Source organism: Geospiza fortis, unplaced genomic scaffold (genome assembly GCF_000277835.1).
Source record: "Geospiza fortis unplaced genomic scaffold, GeoFor_1.0 scaffold229, whole genome shotgun sequence".
Taxonomy (NCBI): Eukaryota; Metazoa; Chordata; class Aves; order Passeriformes; family Thraupidae; genus Geospiza; species Geospiza fortis.
This window is the reverse complement of record NW_005054357.1, coordinates 1111055-1129780: the sequence shown is the minus strand read 5'-3', so window position 1 is coordinate 1129780 and position 18726 is coordinate 1111055. Positions and strand designations below refer to the sequence as shown.

Sequence of the window (18726 nt, the reverse complement as noted above, 5' to 3'; positions counted from 1 at the left end):
GTTCTCCAGCACTCCTAAGGCTGGGTTCCTTCAGCAGATGTTCTGAGATGAATGTGCTTTGATGCTTCCTGGTGATAAGTGCCTCTGCAGGTGTTAGCTGAGCTGCCAGAGAAGTTAAACCGGTGGTTTTAATGTCATTCCTATGCAGGTATGAGTGAGTCAGGAAGAGGGAACTATTTTTTTTTTTTTTTTGATATATGGATAAGACAAAGCCTTGTTTTTCTTTTTCCCAGTCCTGTGTTCTTCAAAGAGTAGAGGAGCTTGCTGTGAAAATAAGAAATTCAGATTATATTTAATACAATTACTGCTTGTCCTTGGTTTGAACCAGCATAAGAGCAAGGAGACAATGTACATAAGTAAGTTTTGTAAAAGATTTTTGAGTTGTTTTATGTGGACAGGATTTGACAATATGTTCTAGGAAAATCCCAAATTATCTGCAAAAACAAAGTCCTCTGGGAAATTTGAGGCTCTTGCTATTTACTTGTTGAAATGAGTATAACTGTCTTACCAGTTATACTGTGTTACTTTCTTGAGTTTAAACTATCTAACTACCAGAATTTATCTTTAAAACTTGGAGTACTTAGCATAAAGACACTGAAGTTCCTTTGTGGTTTTTCCCATTAGGTACGTGATTCTCCCAGTAAATAAGAACAGGCAACTTGCAATTGCTAAGTAGAAGTAAAAAATTCTAAGTATGTCGTGTGAAACTATAAAATAAGTAAAAATTCAAATAATGAGATGAACACCATTTGCTGGTTCTTGATTCCAGTGTGTGTTGTGCAGATACTTTGTTTCACTGTGTCCTGGAGTAGGTCAAAGTCTCCCTTGGTTATGTCATCCAGAAAATATGGGAATCTCTGTTAGGTATTTAGTTAGGATTGAGTTAGTAAATCAAATATGAAGCTCCCTAACGAGCATTATGAGGAAATCTTAGGCCAAGCTTCTAAGTGCTATCAAAATGCTTAACACAGCCAATATCTGTACCTGAGAAATCCTTTTTATAGAAGTGCATTATGTTTCCTGTGCCAGATGTGTATAGTCAGCCCAACAATGATTTCTTAATATATATGTTCATATAATAGGTTACTAAATTTTAAAAGTTACCCAAACAGAGAAGGCTATAAAAATACTGAAAGCAAAAACCATTCCTTCTGTGTTGCTGAACCTGTCTCAAGGTGCTTAGCATGACTCAGTAAAGCCTGTTCTTGCTGAGTAAGCATCCTGTGAGAGTCCAGCCCTTGTTCTTCGTGGCAATGCAGCAAGGAGGTAATTCAGCATGATCATTCCCTTGCAGGACAAGACTAACTAGACAGTTGGGCTTATTTTAGGGTTGTGCTAAGTACTGTGTGGGGCTAGAGAAGAATTGCATCCAAAAATCATCAAACAGAGCAGAACTGACTACTTCAGACTGCTCCATTTTGTTGGTTGAAATATTTTAGAATTTGTTTCCTTTTTAGTATCAAAATTGTCTTTGTTTTGTTATAAAAAGGATGGTCAAATGAAGTAATAGCTTTGAAATTTGTAATAGAGTTATCACCTATTGGCTCTGCTCATTAATTCCTTCCTCACCTGCAGTATTTAGGTGTTGGCCTATACTTTCCCTGAACTGGAATTCTGTGATTTTTAATTGAGACTTGGAGTTTAGACGGTATCTCCCTATGCCAGCAGAGTCATTTGAGATTTGGATTATCTGGGGGAGGGTCTCTGGGAAAGGGGCCTGGAGGCTTAAGCTAGCCAGGCTCCCCAAACTGTTGTTCACAGAACCTGCAAGGAAGCTGGGTGCACAGATGTAGGTCAGAGTGGTATGTAAGGACATCCTCACAGTGCTCTGGGCACAGCTTTCCTGTGTGTTTTAGCCCATACTCACCATAAGTATATATAGATGATTCCACCAATATTCTTGATAATCAGAGTAATTTTCATAAAGCCCTTGGAATTACTGGGTTTTTTTTTTACTGGCATGTGAAAAGTACCTAGATCCAAAGCTCTGTTTTCAGAAGGCAGAAGAAGTTGGTTACATGCTAACTACTAATGCAAGGGAGATATAAAAATTCTCCCAACTAAATGTAAAGAGATGATCTCTTGTGTTCTTTGCTCAAGTGCCTGATCCAGTTGAGGGAAAATCTTTAGTGAACTTAGCTAGAAATATATGTATTTGTTGTGCAATAATGTATTTCCATTTACAAAAGCCAGTCTATCAAAGATCATATCTCTTCTCCAAAGTGTAGTGAGTGTATGGGACTTTTATTACAAGAAAAAATCTCCAGGAAAGAGTGAATTAATTATTTATTTCTATTTAGCATGAGGGTAATGATTATATCCTCTGTCTTCTTTCTTCCCCTTTCTTCAAGTACTGTAGTGGGAAATGGGTTTGTCTATACTTTTCCTAAAGAGGGAGTTCAAAAGGGAGATCTTGACCTGAGTATCATTTAATGGAGCATAAGAAATATCCTTAGAAGCAGGTAACAATGTAGGAGCTGTCTGTAATTAGTGGTATATATCCCTAAGTATCTGTGTGTACAGTATCATATACACCTTTTGCTTAGTGCACTTTTTAATGAAGTTGTTTTCAGTTCTTCAATGGAGGTGAAGAAAGCTCTCTAATCAAATGTTAGGCAGACAGGAAAGCATTAGCAGCCATGCTCAGAATAATATTTCTTCTGCAGTTCAGTAAGCTTCTTATTGAACTATTTAGCAGTAGAATGAAGAGCTGTGGAACCTCCGTTACAGGGCAGAAACGAACCAATAATTACATGAGATTGTTAAGATTAGTAAGTTAAAACTCTTGTGTTCTTTGCAGGCTGTAGCTAGGGAAGACAGAAGCACATTTATGTCTTAGAAAATAAAATACCTCTAAGAATCTAGCATTTTGTATTTTTTAATATATTTTTGTGTTCTATTTAAGGCTTTGCACCATTGTAGTGAAGCAATCAAGGGAAAAAACAGTTTTTAGAATTGACATAAACCAAATCTCTACATAACACTTATGGGAAAAGTGTATTATTTCCTGTGTTGCTGAGTGCTGCTGTGTTGATCTTGAATTTTTAAAAATATATTTCTCTAATGGTTTTGTACAATTTTATGTTACCATGTAGGGGGCTTTAAAATTATTTCTCTAAAATTATTTTTCTTTTTTGGAATTGTACATCTTTATTTATGCCTTGCTGCAATTCTAGATGTGGGAGGTATGTGACAGCATGAAAATCCTGCTTGGGTTTTTTAGGCTGTGTATCTGAATGGTGTCACCTCAGAGGAAATACCAAAATTTAATGTACTGTGCTCATCCCAGTTGTCAGCTGCTCCTGGGCACTTCCTTCAGGCATTGTGTCCAGGTTTGTCTGCAGAAAGAGGATGCTGCTGAGCGGCTGTTCCCGGTTTCTGCCCAGCTCAAAGTGGTTTCTGGTTCTCCCTCAGATATGAAATGTTGCTTCCTTGCATAATTCACTCATAAATGCAGATCTGACTAGCAAAAGTGAACTTTCCCTCTTGATTTTTTTAGGTGTACCTAAAATACGCTGCTCAGTGAGAAAGGCAAAAAAAAAATCAGAACATTATTACTATCAACAGAATTTCTTAAAAGTTTATTTGGAAGAGTAGGATGCTATTTTTATAGTGCAGTTTTTAGTTTACTCTTTCTTATTGAGTGCAGTGAATGAAGATATGTAAAAGAATGCAGCTTGTCTGCTCTTCCCAGAATAATTGGAAAAAAACCAGTAGGGCTTTATGTGCAATTAAATAGTTCTATTGTTCTTTTTGTAATTCCTTTAAAAAGCAACCCAGCAAACAAACCAAACTAAACAAACAGCTATTTTAGATACAAGTTATGGGTTATTTGGTTGCTTGCAATATTCTAGGGGAATAAATCCATATATGTTACTAGTTTTAAATATTTCCATTAGTAAAGAAACTATTTATAAAATCAAAAGTTTGATTTTTACTAGCTTAAAAAAAATGGCAATTCATTGTTTGTTTCTCAGGATAGTATTCATTCTTCTTTTCATTATTTACTGGTTTTTAAAAGTCTTCTGAGTGTCCTGCCTGGATTATAAACATAATAACTTGGAGTCACTTCTGAGACTGAAGATGTATTTGATTGCTTGTATTTGACTGCTTGTATGTAAGCAATAAAGATTGTGATATGGATCACAGTGTTGGTAAAAGTTTATTACACCTAGTTTTGATAGTACAAATTATTATCTAAGGTCATTCTTCCCTCTGTTTGTTTAAGTAGTTTGCACTTCATTAATGATTCACTAGAAGCATTGAAAATGAGACTCAGTTAACTAATTGTAAATAATTTACTTTTTGTAATGTATTTATAATGTACTGAGCATATTGTCAGTTCTAGCAACACTTCAGTGGCTTTCTCTCTCCACTGGCAATCTACTTAGTAGGATTTTCCAGAGAAAAACACTTCATGTTTTCCAGAGAAGCTGATGATCCAGCTTGGGAGGTGCAGGTTACTAAGTTCTCTCTGGGGAGTTCAGTGCTGGTTTTTCTTGCAGGCTGGTCTCAGAGCGCACGTGTAGTAGCCAGGGCACTACTTATGGATCAACAGCTGGGCAAGAGGATGCTGCTTTCACACCTCTGGGAGCTCCCTTGGTTGTCAGACCTCACATGGAAGGCAGTGTCCTTCCCACAGGCAGGGAGTAAAGGGTGGAAAGGATTCCCTTGTGCAGCAGGCAGTGTGATCAGCCTCGATGGCTTCTAGCAGTAGCATTGTCTATGAGGCCACTCTTCTATCTGGCTGGAAAACACATTTCTGTGCACTCCCTCCTCTTAAAAAGCAAATCCAGCATTTTCTTGCTGTTTTAATGTCTCCGTTTTATTTTGGAGGGAAGGCTCTGAAAATAGTGCAAAGTTTTAACCCAGATGCCATTCAGACTAGGCAAGATGTAGCAAGGAAAGATTATTAGAGCAGTGACCCAAGGTGTCAGAGATGATCCAAATCTTCCCTTCTTTGCTGTGTGTTGCATGTGCTAAAGTACCTTTCACCAATCTGGTGGAACTCCTACCAGAACTGCATGGGTTTGGATGGCTGTCCTAGGCTCTGCAATCCCCCACAAGGATTGTGAGTACATCTGGGGGGCTGTACTCACAGTTTGTGATACTTGATTTGGACCTCCCTCTGCACAGCGCTGCTGGGCCAGCAGAGGAGCAGCTCCTGCATCCCTGTAGAGCATTGCTGCTCTGCACCCTGGGCTGCAGGCTCCTCATGAGGCTGCACACAGGCAATACCCTTTCCCTTCTGAAATACTTTGAGTGGCAAGATTCAGCTGCCCAGCGCTTGCCCTCATTCACCTAGGAGCTTGTTTCAGTGTTTGTCCATAAAGGGCTGTAGATAAGCTCCTAAGGCATAAAAACAGTGGTGGAAGGAGTTTATTCAGAGTCCATCAGTGGTGGCAGCAGGGACGAGGTGCTGATTCCTTGCCCTGCTGTGCTGCTGCTGCTGGGAGCAGAGATGGGCTCCGTGGCAGACAGGGCTCTCAGGCCATACCCAGGGTCCAGGCTTGTCCCAGGAAGGTTGGCTGTCAGCTTCAGTTTTGTGAATGTCTTATAATTGTAGTTTGCCTTCTTTGTGAAACAAAGCAATTTAACTGCTTTAAAAAAAGCAGTACATGCTGCTGCCTGTTTCTGAGGTCAGCATGATCACTTTCATTGATGACACAAACACTAAGAGCAGCACAGAGTCTGGATCTGTTCCTTTTCCTGCTGGGAATTCTGGAATAAGTGATGTGCATGAACTACCTTAACTGTGATGATTAGATAGCATATTGCTGTGTGACTCATGTTGTTCATTGCTGTTACCATGGCTGTTACAGCTACCTTGTGAGATGTTTATATGAATATTTTTTATAGTATTCAAGTGGTGGTGTTAACAAGTGTTGGGGATCTTTGTAAGCTGTGTTTAAAGACAGTGTTTTAAAAATACTGTCTTTGGAAATTGTTCTGATCCATGGGAAATCTTGCTTAATACTTAGCTGTTTCTGTTTTTGTTATCATGAAGCAGAAGGAAATGTGTTTAGCTGTAGGCACTGCCTCTAAAAGCTGCCATCATTTTGTTATTCAATCACAAGAATCTAATGTAAATCCTTGTTATCCTCTTTTTTTTTTTTTTGTTATTGTGTTGGGTTTGGGTGGGAATACTTTGCTGATTTTGAACTATTACAAACTGTGAAATAGCCACTGTCTTTCAATATATAACACCAGAAGAAATGTACCTCCTCTTTTATACAGAAGATATATCATTTTAAACCTAGTTGCGTACCTATAGCTGTGGCACCTACCTTACATCTGCATAACATAACTAGTTTACTAGAAGAAAAATAGATGTTTTTCTATCCTTTTGCTGGGTTTTTACTAAAGATTACTATAATCACGTCTTCTTCCTGGATTTAGGACTTTAAATATAGATGAACTTTCACATATTAATGCAGCATTTTCGTGACAATGAAGATTGTTTAGCAATCCCCAAGTTCCAGCTTCTGTTTTCAGTACAAATAACATTGATCAGACGGGAGGGTTTGGTTTTGCTATGGTGACAAATTTAAAAGATCTCTTTAGCTCTCTTAAAAGTGATGTGATGTTTGAATCATTCATCAAACTTGCTTATTCTGTTCACTTAATTCTTTAAGTTTGATGGGGCTTTTTTACAGAAATTATTTAATTTGCAGTTTAATCTGTGTTCCCAAGTCTGTTATATTTGTTTTCATTTACTTTTCATTTTAAACTGACAACCAGACAGAAAATGTGTAGCATTCACAGTTTTGGTCTTTCCATGTATGTGGCTATGTTCAGAAGCAGTACATAAGAAAGATGTGTTGATTTGCAAACTGATTAATGTTGGTGTTTGTCACTGCAGAGTGCTCACTTGGCCATGATCGACACGCTCATGATGGCTTACACTGTGGAGATGATCAGCGTGGAGAAGGTCATCGCATGCACTCAGCAGTACTCAACCTTCTTCCAGCCTACAGAGGTACCCTATGACATTGAGGATGCTGTCATGTACTGGATAAATAAGGTATGAGTGCTGGAAAAGCAAGCTGGGGTTTTCTTTGTTATCTGTATGATTCAATTAGAGATGAGAGGCCAGGATGTGTATTTGTGTATGTAGGTATATCAGGACTGTTCTGATACAGACTGTTCCTACATCTGCTGTTTGTGGAATAGTAAAAGAAAAGTTTGCAGAAATAAGTTAAACATGTGTGGACCAAATAAATGGGAAGTCTAAATTAATGCTGGAATATATACTACATATGACATCTCAGGTGTCACTGTCATGCTGAGATGCCACAGTACCTGCTCAAGGGTCTCTCCTTGGCTCTTTAGAAGTTGTCATCTCATTGTGTACTTTGTCATAATTTAAACCCAAAGCTATTCTGTTTGTTTGAACACATCTTGCTTGAAGTGATCTACCTTCACTGCATAATCAAATCAAGTGACAAGGATACCTTGTTACTCAAATGTGACTGAACATAATAAGGGAAAGGTTAGTTTGTACAATGTGAAGCTAACAAGCAGTGACCTTGGACTGCATCCAAGACTGACATTTGCTTCAGGGCTATAGTCTGAAATGTTTGGTTTATCTCTTTAGTTCTGTGTTCATGATTTATAGACCTTTTGAAGAACTTCTAATTTCTGTGACTTGTTTCTTAGAACAGACAACTGAATGAACTATTTTGTCTCTAGGTAAATGAGCATTTGAAAGACATCATGGAACAGGAACAAAAACTAAAAGAGCATCACAGTGCAGAATCTGCAGGAGGTCAAAAGGTAGGTGGAGGAGTTAAAATATTGTAAGCAAGAATGAGCATTTATCTGTAAACAGGCATTGAGCTTTTCACTGCTTGTTAAAGAAAGCAAACTTGTATTCATTTTGTTATTAGTCTTATCACTTTAATGAAAATACACACTTAAAAATAAAACTAACAGAGTTGCACTTTTTATAGTCAGTTGTCCTTTCTGACAAATAAATCTTTGATAGCAGGGAAACATCTGATACATTAGTGCTAAGGAATCTAAGAATAATGACTACTTTTGAGTGAATTAAAACCCCGGATAGATCTGATATGAGAAAGACCAGAACTTTTTTTCATGTTTTTTAATAGTTTTTTTCCCTTGTGTATTGCATGAATGTCAAAAGAGACCTGTACGTGATATCATGGGAAGGATTGCTCTGGCTATGATCCAAAATAGTGGTTGATTACAGGTTTTATTATCTATAAAATAAAAAGAAATTGTTTGATTCAGTTTCCTAGCAGGATTTTTTTTATTTGCAGAGCTCAGTTAATTAAGTACCATTATATGCCCATCAAAATACATAGGGATAACAGACACTTCCAGAGTATGTAAAATTCCTTGCTTCAGAAAGATCCTTTACCCTATTGTGATAGAACTATTACTGAAGAATTGGTAATCAGTCTGAACACCTTTAGTATTATCCCTGCCCATGAATGCAGAGCACATTTCCAAGCTGCTGCAAGGCTGTAATCCTCCTTCCCAGCCTGGCCTGCTCTCACCTAAGCTGCTGCCTCCTTTTCAGTGCCACTCTGAGGGGGTGGCAGGTTACCAGCCTGGATTCAATGCTCAGCATCAAAAAACATGAGTGTAGTCAATATCTTTGCATTTGTTTTTTTAATGTAAGGAATGCCAGTGAAGGCTAATGTGACTCAGCAAAAGAAAATGGTGGTTGTTACAATAATAGTGTGACCCTGGTGCATATACCCTGCCATGGAAAATTTAAACTGTATTCAGGAGTGATAGTAGCATAGAAGTCTGGAGAATAAGATGTCCTTGGCAAGTTCATTTCTCAAATTTAGATAAAACAAAGTAAACAGAGGCCAGAGAGATAACCTGTGTTCCTCTGTCCTCTAGTGGTTTTTCTTTTTCCTGAAAAATATTTTATGTGGTTTGTAAGTCACTTGGAAAGATGAAAGCAATTTTGAAAATCAAAACTGCATGAGAGTCTTTATTGTGATAAACAAATATATATCAAAGTGAAAACTATTATCAGAGCAATTCCATAAAACTATCTGATTTCTAAAAATTCAGTAATATTTATTTTCACTTATAGTTTGCAGCTTATATTAGGAGTAAAAGGATAAAACTTTTAGTTTATAATTTATCTTCACTGTCAACATTTAAAAATCAATTATTGAAAGATTTATATAGTCTGTAACTGATCCCATAAATGGACTCAGGGGAATAACACATTTACCTAAAAACTGGTATTGTGGTATTTTGGATGAATTGTGAAGCTGTAACAGAACAGAAGAGCCAGGTTTTGTTGGCCAAGGTACAAATGCATTGGCAAAATAACAAAATGAAACAATTGCCCAATCACTGAAAAAATGTATATTTAAAGCCCTCTCTTCTGTACACTGAATTTTTGATACTATTCTCCCAGGTATATGTTACGGTTTTTGTCTCACTAGGGAATCAGCTGCATAAATTACATTGTCAAGTAAGGTATTCTGTGCTTGGGGGCTGTCTTAGCATGAGGGTTATTTAACTCCAGGTTTTCTTTGAGAGCCTGTTCAACTGATGGTTAATTTACTGCTCTGGTTTCTCAGCTTTTCTTTTAGTCATATGTCTCACAGTATTTCCCATGTTTCCACTTACTCTTCCTAAAGGTAATGGTCACTGCATGCATGCAGACATCATTTACAAAAGGTTTAAACATCAAAATACAGATTATTGGATACTACAAATTATAAGATATACCTGTTTTCTATGTCTGGATAGATAAAATCAGTATTAACAGATTGAGGTTGCTTTTGTTTTCTTTCCCTGTCTTCTGCTACTAGCTGTCTGTAGAAGATAAGAGAGGAAGGAGTGTGTATGATTTTTAGTTCCAGGTAGTCCTCTGTGGACCTTGATCAGCTGGTGATTTGTGGTAACCTCATCTTTTTCTGGTAGAGTCTCTGCATCTCTTTTCAGAATTAGGATTTCAAGTTTTGTAGTAAATAGCTTTGATTTTCAGGCTCCCACTGAATAATATGTAGTGAATCTACAGTTGCACTGGTTAAATTGCTGGTTTTCAGTGTAGTTGGAGCTTTCCCAAAAACATGTTGTTCTTCTGTCTGCTTCTGTGGTTTAGACTGAATCTGTCTTAACAGATTTAAGTCAAATGCAAATCCTATGAGAGAAACAAATGTAACTTCATTTGAGTACCTCATTCTTTAAACTTTTTGTAAGATCAGTTTAAACAGTGCAACCTCTTGTGTGAAGGTAAAACACTAACACTGTAGTTCACTTTCCACTAGAATTTAATGTTTCATAAATCCACACTGTTACCAAAAGCTAACCTGTCAAGAAGAAAAGTTTGCAGCAGAATCAGCTTCTTGATCCAATCAGTGCACAGCTGCATGAACACAAATGATGGTGCAAGGAAGAGAGCAGAAACAAGCAGTTAATGAAAGGCATGGCTATTGTGTTTTGGCACCAAAAGATGAGTTTATGTGGAAATAAATTTATCATAGCCATGTTTCAAACCTTTTGTTAGGGGGGATAAAAAATAGTGTAAAACCATAGGCTCTCAACCTGAGGGGCTTATTTGTTCTTTCAGCTTTTTTTTTTTTTTTGGTTGGTTCATTGGTTGTTTTGTTGGATTTTATTTTGGTTTTGTTGTTGTTGTTTTAAATATTGGGAAGAAGTCAGCCAGGATTCTCTGCTTAGTTTGTTTCATAGTGACTGATTCTTGTGAAGTTCCAGGGCAAAAAGTTTATTCTTGCTGATCTGAAGTGACAGTTCAACAACCACTGAATTCCCAGGTTGTCCAAGAGACTTCAGCTTTTCTTTAATCTTTTTTCCTTTATGTGGCCTTAGAAAATGTATGCTTAAAATCTTATGGTATGTTTGAATTTAAATTTTAAAAGTCTTTTACCCCTTTAAAGCATATTCATAGTCATCTCAATCACAGTTTCAACCAGGTGAATAAATAAAAATATGTATTGGATTACTAGTTGTGAACTGTTACTGTAAGGGAGAGCTGCTCTTCAGAATTGAAACAAATGTGTGCTTTTTTCCAAAGAGTACTTCTTCAGCCTAGCATTACATAGACATTGGTAGACTTTTTGAGTCCAGGTCTGAAATACACTGCACTTTGATAAATGCAATAATGTTCCTGTCAGTGTTAAATAGAATAAGAGGCAGCCTAGGTCTGATCTCAGCCAATTTAGCCAAAAGCTTGCTTTATAATAGGTTTTAGGATTCCTGATTGCAGTTGAAAATTAAGATAATTTGTTTTCAAATTTCCATGGTTTTCTATACACTGTTTTTCGGTGAGATTAAGAGAAACTGAATCCTGTATAAAGGATATAACAGAAATGTCCAGAGCCACACACTGACATGCATCTTGTAGTTGATTTCTTCTAAGTGCCTTTGGGATTCTTTCCTGCTGCAGTCCAGTGAAATGGAGGAGAAGGATGTTGAGAATAGCTGTGTTACCACTGCACACCCATTAGTGCACAATAGCTTTTTTCCATAAAAGCTCTGTATCATAGCTACAGTTGTTTTCAAGGTTTTGTAGAAGCACAGTATTTCAACAACTACATAAAATAATAAGGTTCCATAGCAGTTTGTTCCAGGGTAGCTTTAAACTCCATTTTTACCATTTCCAGAAAATATTTATCTTCATTAAAACAAAATAAATTGTTTCCTGCACTTTGGTAATGGGTTTGATTTTTTATTTTTCTGCAATGAAATCAGTGGAGTGGTGACGTTTTCTGTGTGTATTTATAGAACTGGTACATAATATTTTTATTCTTGATACTAGAAGTATTATGCCAGAGTAGAAAAAATCAGCGTGCTTCAGATTAGTATTTTTTTGATTGTGTAGGAGTTTAGAGGTTTATGTATTAGTTCTGATAATTCCTCTGCCAGTACTCAAAACTCCATCTACATTTCAGGTCATTGCACATCATGCAGCTGATGCTAATGTGATTTGTCATTGTAAAAATATAACTGCCTCTACCTCTTGTTGTCCTGAAAACTGTCATATGATTGTTTAAAAATATTGTTGAATGTTACTGTTTGGCTTGAAGAAACTAACACAAGCTTCACTGCAGTTGGGTGTACTGTACTACAGTGTGTTTATCCCTTTTTTCATTGCTTTAGCTTCCCTGCTTCCCCATGTGTGCTGCTGGAGTTCATTTTGATACTTGTGATATCATGACTTCAAGTCTCAAATGAATTCTTCAGTCGGATTGCATATGTAGAGTACAATTAGATGTGTGAAAGCATTTCATAAAACTGCATTGATCTGACAATCTTAGCTGTTCATGTGGGAAAATTATAATGTTGATCTACAAAGAGTGCAGACATATTTCTCCAGTGTTATTGCTGCTAATTAGCTCAATATGCAGAGGTTACAGTGCGCTTATGCTTGCCATTAAATTACGACTCACTGTTATACAAAACTGAGAATGTTAAAGAAAATTGCTTTATAAAAGTAATTTATGAAATCTGATAAAATGTTCCTTTTTTTTTTTCCTTTGCTTTTTGCTTTTATCCTTTTTTCCTACTGCTTCCTCTGAAGTCTCCTACCAAATGGTTTTGGAAACTGGTTCCTGTAAGTTTGCCCAACTGCTTCACTTTGATCAAATTGCTTATTTTGGGAATGGCTTTGTCCATGTCATGCTGGTCTAATCATTCATTCCATTTATCTGTATGAGATAATTTTATAAGAGATTGCCCTGCAAAGGAGTGCATACCTGCAGAAGCCTGTTTTGCAAGGTAATCTGTGCAAAAGAAATGTGAGATATGATGCTGGATAAGGAATTACTTTTCAAGCAGTCAGTGGGTTTGTACAAGGCAGTGCTACCTGTTATTAACTCATGTCCAATGAACATTTATAAATTACTTTTTCAGTAAACACATGCTATTTGATACCAATTGTCTTCTAAAAAGAGACTTGCAGAAGTAGCTTTTGATTGTTGATGCTACGTGCAATCTGAAACCTTATTTATTCTAAGCATATGCAATCATTACACCATTCATCTAGAATTCCCCATTTCTTCAGCTGATTTAAGACTGCTGTTAATTTCTCCCCACACAAAATGAGCCAAAGCAGCCTACTTTTAGTGAGACTGTAATTTCACTAAAAGTAATAAAAAATATTTTTGCATATCTGCAGTAATATAAAGTTTGTTTCCTCTGTGCTGTGTCACCTTGGGGTTATCATTACTTTCCTCTATCATGTAGGAATTCACACTTGATGTGCATTCTGGTTCTTTATTTGGCTAGGTTTGGCTGGGAACAGCTCTTAAGGTATATGCAGAATTGCATACTTCTGATCTGAATTCCAAAGAACTAATTCCCATCTATCTTTGCTCTAAAGAGTACCAATTAATTGATCTAGCAGTCCCTCAGGTGTTTGTTGCCATAACTAATGAAACACTGTCCTTACATTGCAAAAGAAAATGAAAATAACAAGGCAGTTGCATGTAGGCAACAAGAAAAATTACTCTGTGTCTGGAAAAGTAATTTAAAGGTACTGTCTCCAGCAGGCTGAGCAGTTTTCAGACTCCTGCCAGTCTCTGTGGGCAATTGCTCTGTAAAGGTATCTATTACAGTTGTGACACACACAGATACTCTGCTCCTCACAGTACAGCCCATTAATTTGTTTTGGAGTTAAGGGAGTGTAACTAATTGGAGGGAATAATGCAGAAAAAATATAAGATGGACCATGATATCACAAATTTTTTTTGTCTTATTTTTGTCAAAGTAAGGCTACTTGAAAACAGTTTCAGAATGTCTGTGTTCTGTTTTTGTCTGTGGTGTTGGTTTACTAGTGAGTATCTTCCTTTGCATAAAAATGATATTCAACTCTAAAATACTCCATCTGTTCAGAAGCTAACTCCGGTTTGCCTGCCAGGTATCTGTAAACAACTTGAATTAGTGGTATTTATGTTACTTTGTGTTGTTAGCTCAGTAGAGATGCAGTTAAACCCCAAGTGCTACTGATAATACTCAGGTTGCTCTATCACTTGAGCCAGTCTTCTGTCTCTCCCCTTTAGAATAGAGCACATTTCATAATGACAGATATTCCTGAGCACAGAGGCAGCTAAAAACTTTGATAAGTACATTTATAACATGTTATCTACTGTATGGTAAATGTGTAAGAGCATTCATTCTTAATGATTAGCTCTGAACACACCCAAGCACTTAGGACAGAGTAGCTGGTGTGCTGTTGGTTCATCTTTAGCTGACCTTGTTTCTAGGCAAGTGTCTTGACTATACCTAGACTAGGTTAAGTGGAATAAGCTCAAAGATGCTAAATCAGGTTTAGGATCTCAGAAACAAGATGCCTATATTAGCATTTATGTTTCAATTAGCTCTAGAGCTTTATAATGTAGAAGTTCATCTTTTGCATTATTGCATATATATATGTATTTAGTAGCAAATACTGCAGCTGATGAGAAGAATTTCTTCAAATGGAAGTTTATTAAAATGCAGTGCAATTAGCAGTGTCTTTCATTTTTTCAGTATAATTTATTTTATCTTTTCAACCAAAATGAAACATGATGCCTGCTATACAGTAATGAACCTAGCAGATCAGGTTATATGAGTTTATATTTCCTGAAGGAATGTGCCTGGCATTCTCTACAATGGCTTAAATCCTCTATGTCCACTTCAAAGATAGGACACAGTTTCTAGCATGGGTGGGCACTGTTCATGAGGCCAGTGAAGGCATCATCAAAGTGCAGTGTACTTTTTCACAGGATTTACTGTGCAACACCACTATATTGTCAATTTCAAATATTTTTGAATACTCAATTAAAAGATACTATTCAAAAGAAAATACAAATTAAACAGAGCTTGTAGCATCATGATGTTCAGTCCATCTGTACCTGTATCTGTTACTATTATTGATGCTTAATCATAGTTAAATTGTGGTATTTCATAGACTTAATTTCAGTCGTGTTGAGGAGGACATACATGGACATAATAACATGGAATTTGAAACTTAAAGCTTTTTCATCATAGTGGGTCACTGGATTGCCATAGAGTGAGAGAGATTAAACTTTCACTGCAATTATAATTGACCTATTTCATTATATATACTAGGGAGTATTAAGAACATGAAGAAAAGAATATGAATAATGCATAACAGGAGCATGATTTTTGTTTGGTGTTAATGTTTCCTCTAGCACACAAAAATGGGATTTTCATTTTTATAAAGCATATTTGGCACACAAATACGACTACACTAAAAGCATGAAGTTACAACTGAGTCTCAGGGGGTTTTTTAAATATTAATTGGTTGAGGTATAAGTTCTCTGGGCCAAGCACAAGCCCTTTATTTTTCTAGAACTGATGTGGCTGCTGTTGCCAGACTAGGCTTTTAGTTCTTAGACCAGTTAGGGGACACTGACATTCACTAAAATAATGCCATGTGATCCTTGACAGAAATCCAGTGACAGTAAGTACAACCCTCAGGGTTAGTCTGTGGTTCCACAGACCTTTTACATGCACAGTTGGCCTAAACAATTCTTACCCCTCCATAAAACCTCCATCCCTGCTCATGCAGTCATTCACTGCAGGAACACAGGAGGAGGGAGCTGCTGGAGCAATGGTTTGGGTACAGTCCCATCAGTAATTGCTCCAGCACAGCCAAAAGGTGGAGAGTGGGAGGTGAGAACAGTCAGTTTTAGCCTTGCTGGGAAGAGTGATTTCCACAAAGACTTCTGAGAGTCCCTGCAGGGAGACTTGCAGCTCTGTGGGTATAGATGCACTTAAATAGCATAAGATTAACTCAGAAACACTCTGATGCTTGTAGGTGGTTCTGTGGTATGAGTACAGCAGTAACCCTTCACTACTGTTTTAAAAAGGTCTTGGTAAATAATGCTAACAAATTAAAATCGATGGCACTTTCTTCCACCTCTGTTTGTTTTCCCAGGAAGAAGTGAAAAAAAATAGGAATTATGTTAAGTCCATTTTTTCAATAAGCCCTCCTCTCTTACCACAAAAACCACCCACAACCCATTGAAAACATATTCACTGCAGATAAATGCTATATTGATATTCTAACCTAAGGATCTCTTTATATGCTGGCTGGATTTTTGAAATATTTCCATTTATTACTGGATCACTGCATGGTCATAACTGTTGACAATTAATATTTCTCTATGTTTATGACTGCTTACACATGCTAGTAATAAAAATTGAGTTGATCAAATGCAGATTTCCCTGTTTCTGAATTTGTCATTGAGTCAGTTGTATGAATAAGGTTTTGGGCAAGATACTTAGGTGTGTTAATTTCAGAATCATGTGACTTACCAGTAAACTGAAGTTGCAGTAGCTAAGGACTTGTCTCACTATGTTTGCACACAGATAATTTTTGATTGTATAATAATGACTGTTAAAGTTTAATTAAGGTATAGAATGTTATTTAGTGTCTATAGGGAGATCATGAAAACTTGGTAGTTTTGAAGGCTAAGCTCAGTATTAGCATTGTTCCTTTCCTCTTAGATATTATTAAGATAATTATTAGATATTAGAATATTAGATACTTTATTATCCTGTTCAAAGTGTAGCATGGCATGAATAATTTTAGGAAATAGAATACAGAGAATATTCAGCTATTTCTTGAATACTGCTTTTTCACTAACAGTGTAAAGCCTACAGTATGACTCTGTTTCTTCATATGTTTCAGAGCCTTTGTTTCTGTAAATGTGTCCATTTCAAATTGCAGGCTCGTTACCGGAAGGAGCAAACGTTGCTGAAGCAGCTGCCCTGCATTCCCTTGGTGGAGAATCTGCTGAAGGATGGTACAGATGGCTGTGCTCTGGCAGCCCTGATCCACTTCTACTGTCCAGATATCATTAAACTGGAGGGTATGTCTGGCGTGTCTCTCAACTTGTATACATGGCCATAAAAGTTTAAATGTTTCTGTTTGAGAACTGTGTGAAGGAAGGTGCTTAAATGCAGTATACAGCAGGCATAATTTCAATGTGGTAGGTTTAATATAAACTTGGTGCCCATTTCTTTTTACATTTAAATAAAAGGAGCCCAGATGTCCTTCCCTGGTGTGCTTGCTTTTATGTTGCCACACTAAAATAAACATACTTGAAACTACCTGCAATACTCTTATTCTTGAAGCTGCATAAGTGCTTTTTGTGCATCTGAGCAGTTACAGATATAAAACTTAGAGGTGTTTAGAGCTAGGCTCTGCATAGCTTCACTGCATGGCAAATAGTTGCTCTGTATTCTGGGCTTTTAGTTCACCTGAGACCTATCTGAATCATTTATAGAGTAACCAAAAATGTATAGTGTAGAATGTATTGCTGTCATGCTGTTCTGTAATAGCAATTGTCTGTGATGATGAGCAGCTTCATCTCATTCTTTTGCTCAGAGCCTGGTAAAGTTATACCTTCCTCTTGGCAACTAAGAGCTGTAGAATGTCTTGGCAGCTAACACCCATCATTTTCTGCCTGTGTTCTTTCTATGATACCTTTGATGTCGTGGGAACACTTAGAAACATCCTGAGAAATACAGGAATATGAAGAAGGGTTTAGAACTTGCTAAGGACTGAAATCTGGAATTCATATTCACAACCACTTTATAGGGAGCTTTCAGCACAGGAGGCATTGAAGATGAAAGGCACAAAGATGCATTCATTCACCTTTCTTCTGCAGCTTGAGAATTTTGATAAATAGAACTTTCAATTTACATAAACATTGCAGCCAAGTGCATACTATTATATGAGATTAGGGAAGAGTTAGAATATTGACTGTGGTAACACCTGGTGCCTCTGTCCTGTTCCAGCATGGCTGAGATGACAGACATTCTGAAAGGTCTTGTGTGCCTTGCCTGACCAGCACCTTCCTCCAGCATCTGCCTTTGAGCAGGGCAAGGCACATGTCAGCTTTGGAACTTCAGTTTTAATATTCTTGTTAGGTGTCCTGACATCATCTTCCCTAAAGATACAAATGTGTGTGTCATTGTCTCAGAAGTAAATTCAAAGGTACTCCAAAGCAACTGGAAACACTTTAATAAGATTTTGCTCATCTTCCCTGTACTTAGGTAATACAGTTTTTGATGCATGTTGAATTTTACTGAGATTTGGTTCTGTACTGAAACTGAAGAAGGTGGATAATAAAAATACATATGCAAAAATGCTTAAAAATGCATTAACAAAAAAGAAAAAAGTATTCTAGGGTTCTCTGTAGTCTGAAATAGCTAAATCCTTCTCATTAAGTCTTCATTTCACTTTCAAATCTAGGTTTCCTTGAAGGAATACAGAACTAGAAAGGACTCCCATTGAGTCAAGAAGTTGGCTATTGTACAAAATTATATAATCCCTTTCTTGAATTTATCTTGTTCTATCTTAGAACTGCCCAACTGTTGAAAATCTGTACTCTTCTTACCCACTGTTCCTTTTTTTTACATTATTTTAAATTTTATTCTTGGTTTTTACCAACCTATTCTTGGTTTTTACGTAACCTGTCTTATGTGCCTTTGTTGTTCCTGCAGCAGTATTCTTTGGATTGAATAGAAGCAGAATTCTTTGGTTTCTAATCTGATGTTCACATTTTTGATTTGTTTTCTTCCTCTTGTTTTAGCCCAGGCTACTGAACCAAGCCTTTTCATTCTCCCTTGCTGAAGTGGATTTCCATTCTCATTGTTATCCTCAACAGTCCTCCTCTGCAGCTTGTCTAGTTTGGGTTTACTGTTCTTGACTGTAGAGGGTTGTAATCATACAGAAAAATCCAGCCATCC

General features: G+C 36.9%; 1 protein-coding gene across 1 annotated transcript in view; it reads left to right on the top strand.

Annotated features, from left to right (window-relative positions):
• CAMSAP2 (calmodulin regulated spectrin associated protein family member 2) overlaps window positions 1-18726 on the top strand; it is a 76824-nt gene that overhangs the window by 33625 nt on the left and 24473 nt on the right. Inside the window, 4 exon segments of the mRNA XM_031059192.1 lie at window positions 6863-7024; window positions 7693-7776; window positions 12542-12574; window positions 16700-16841. Of these exon segments, the coding sequence (XP_030915052.1) occupies window positions 6863-7024; window positions 7693-7776; window positions 12542-12574; window positions 16700-16841 (421 nt within the window).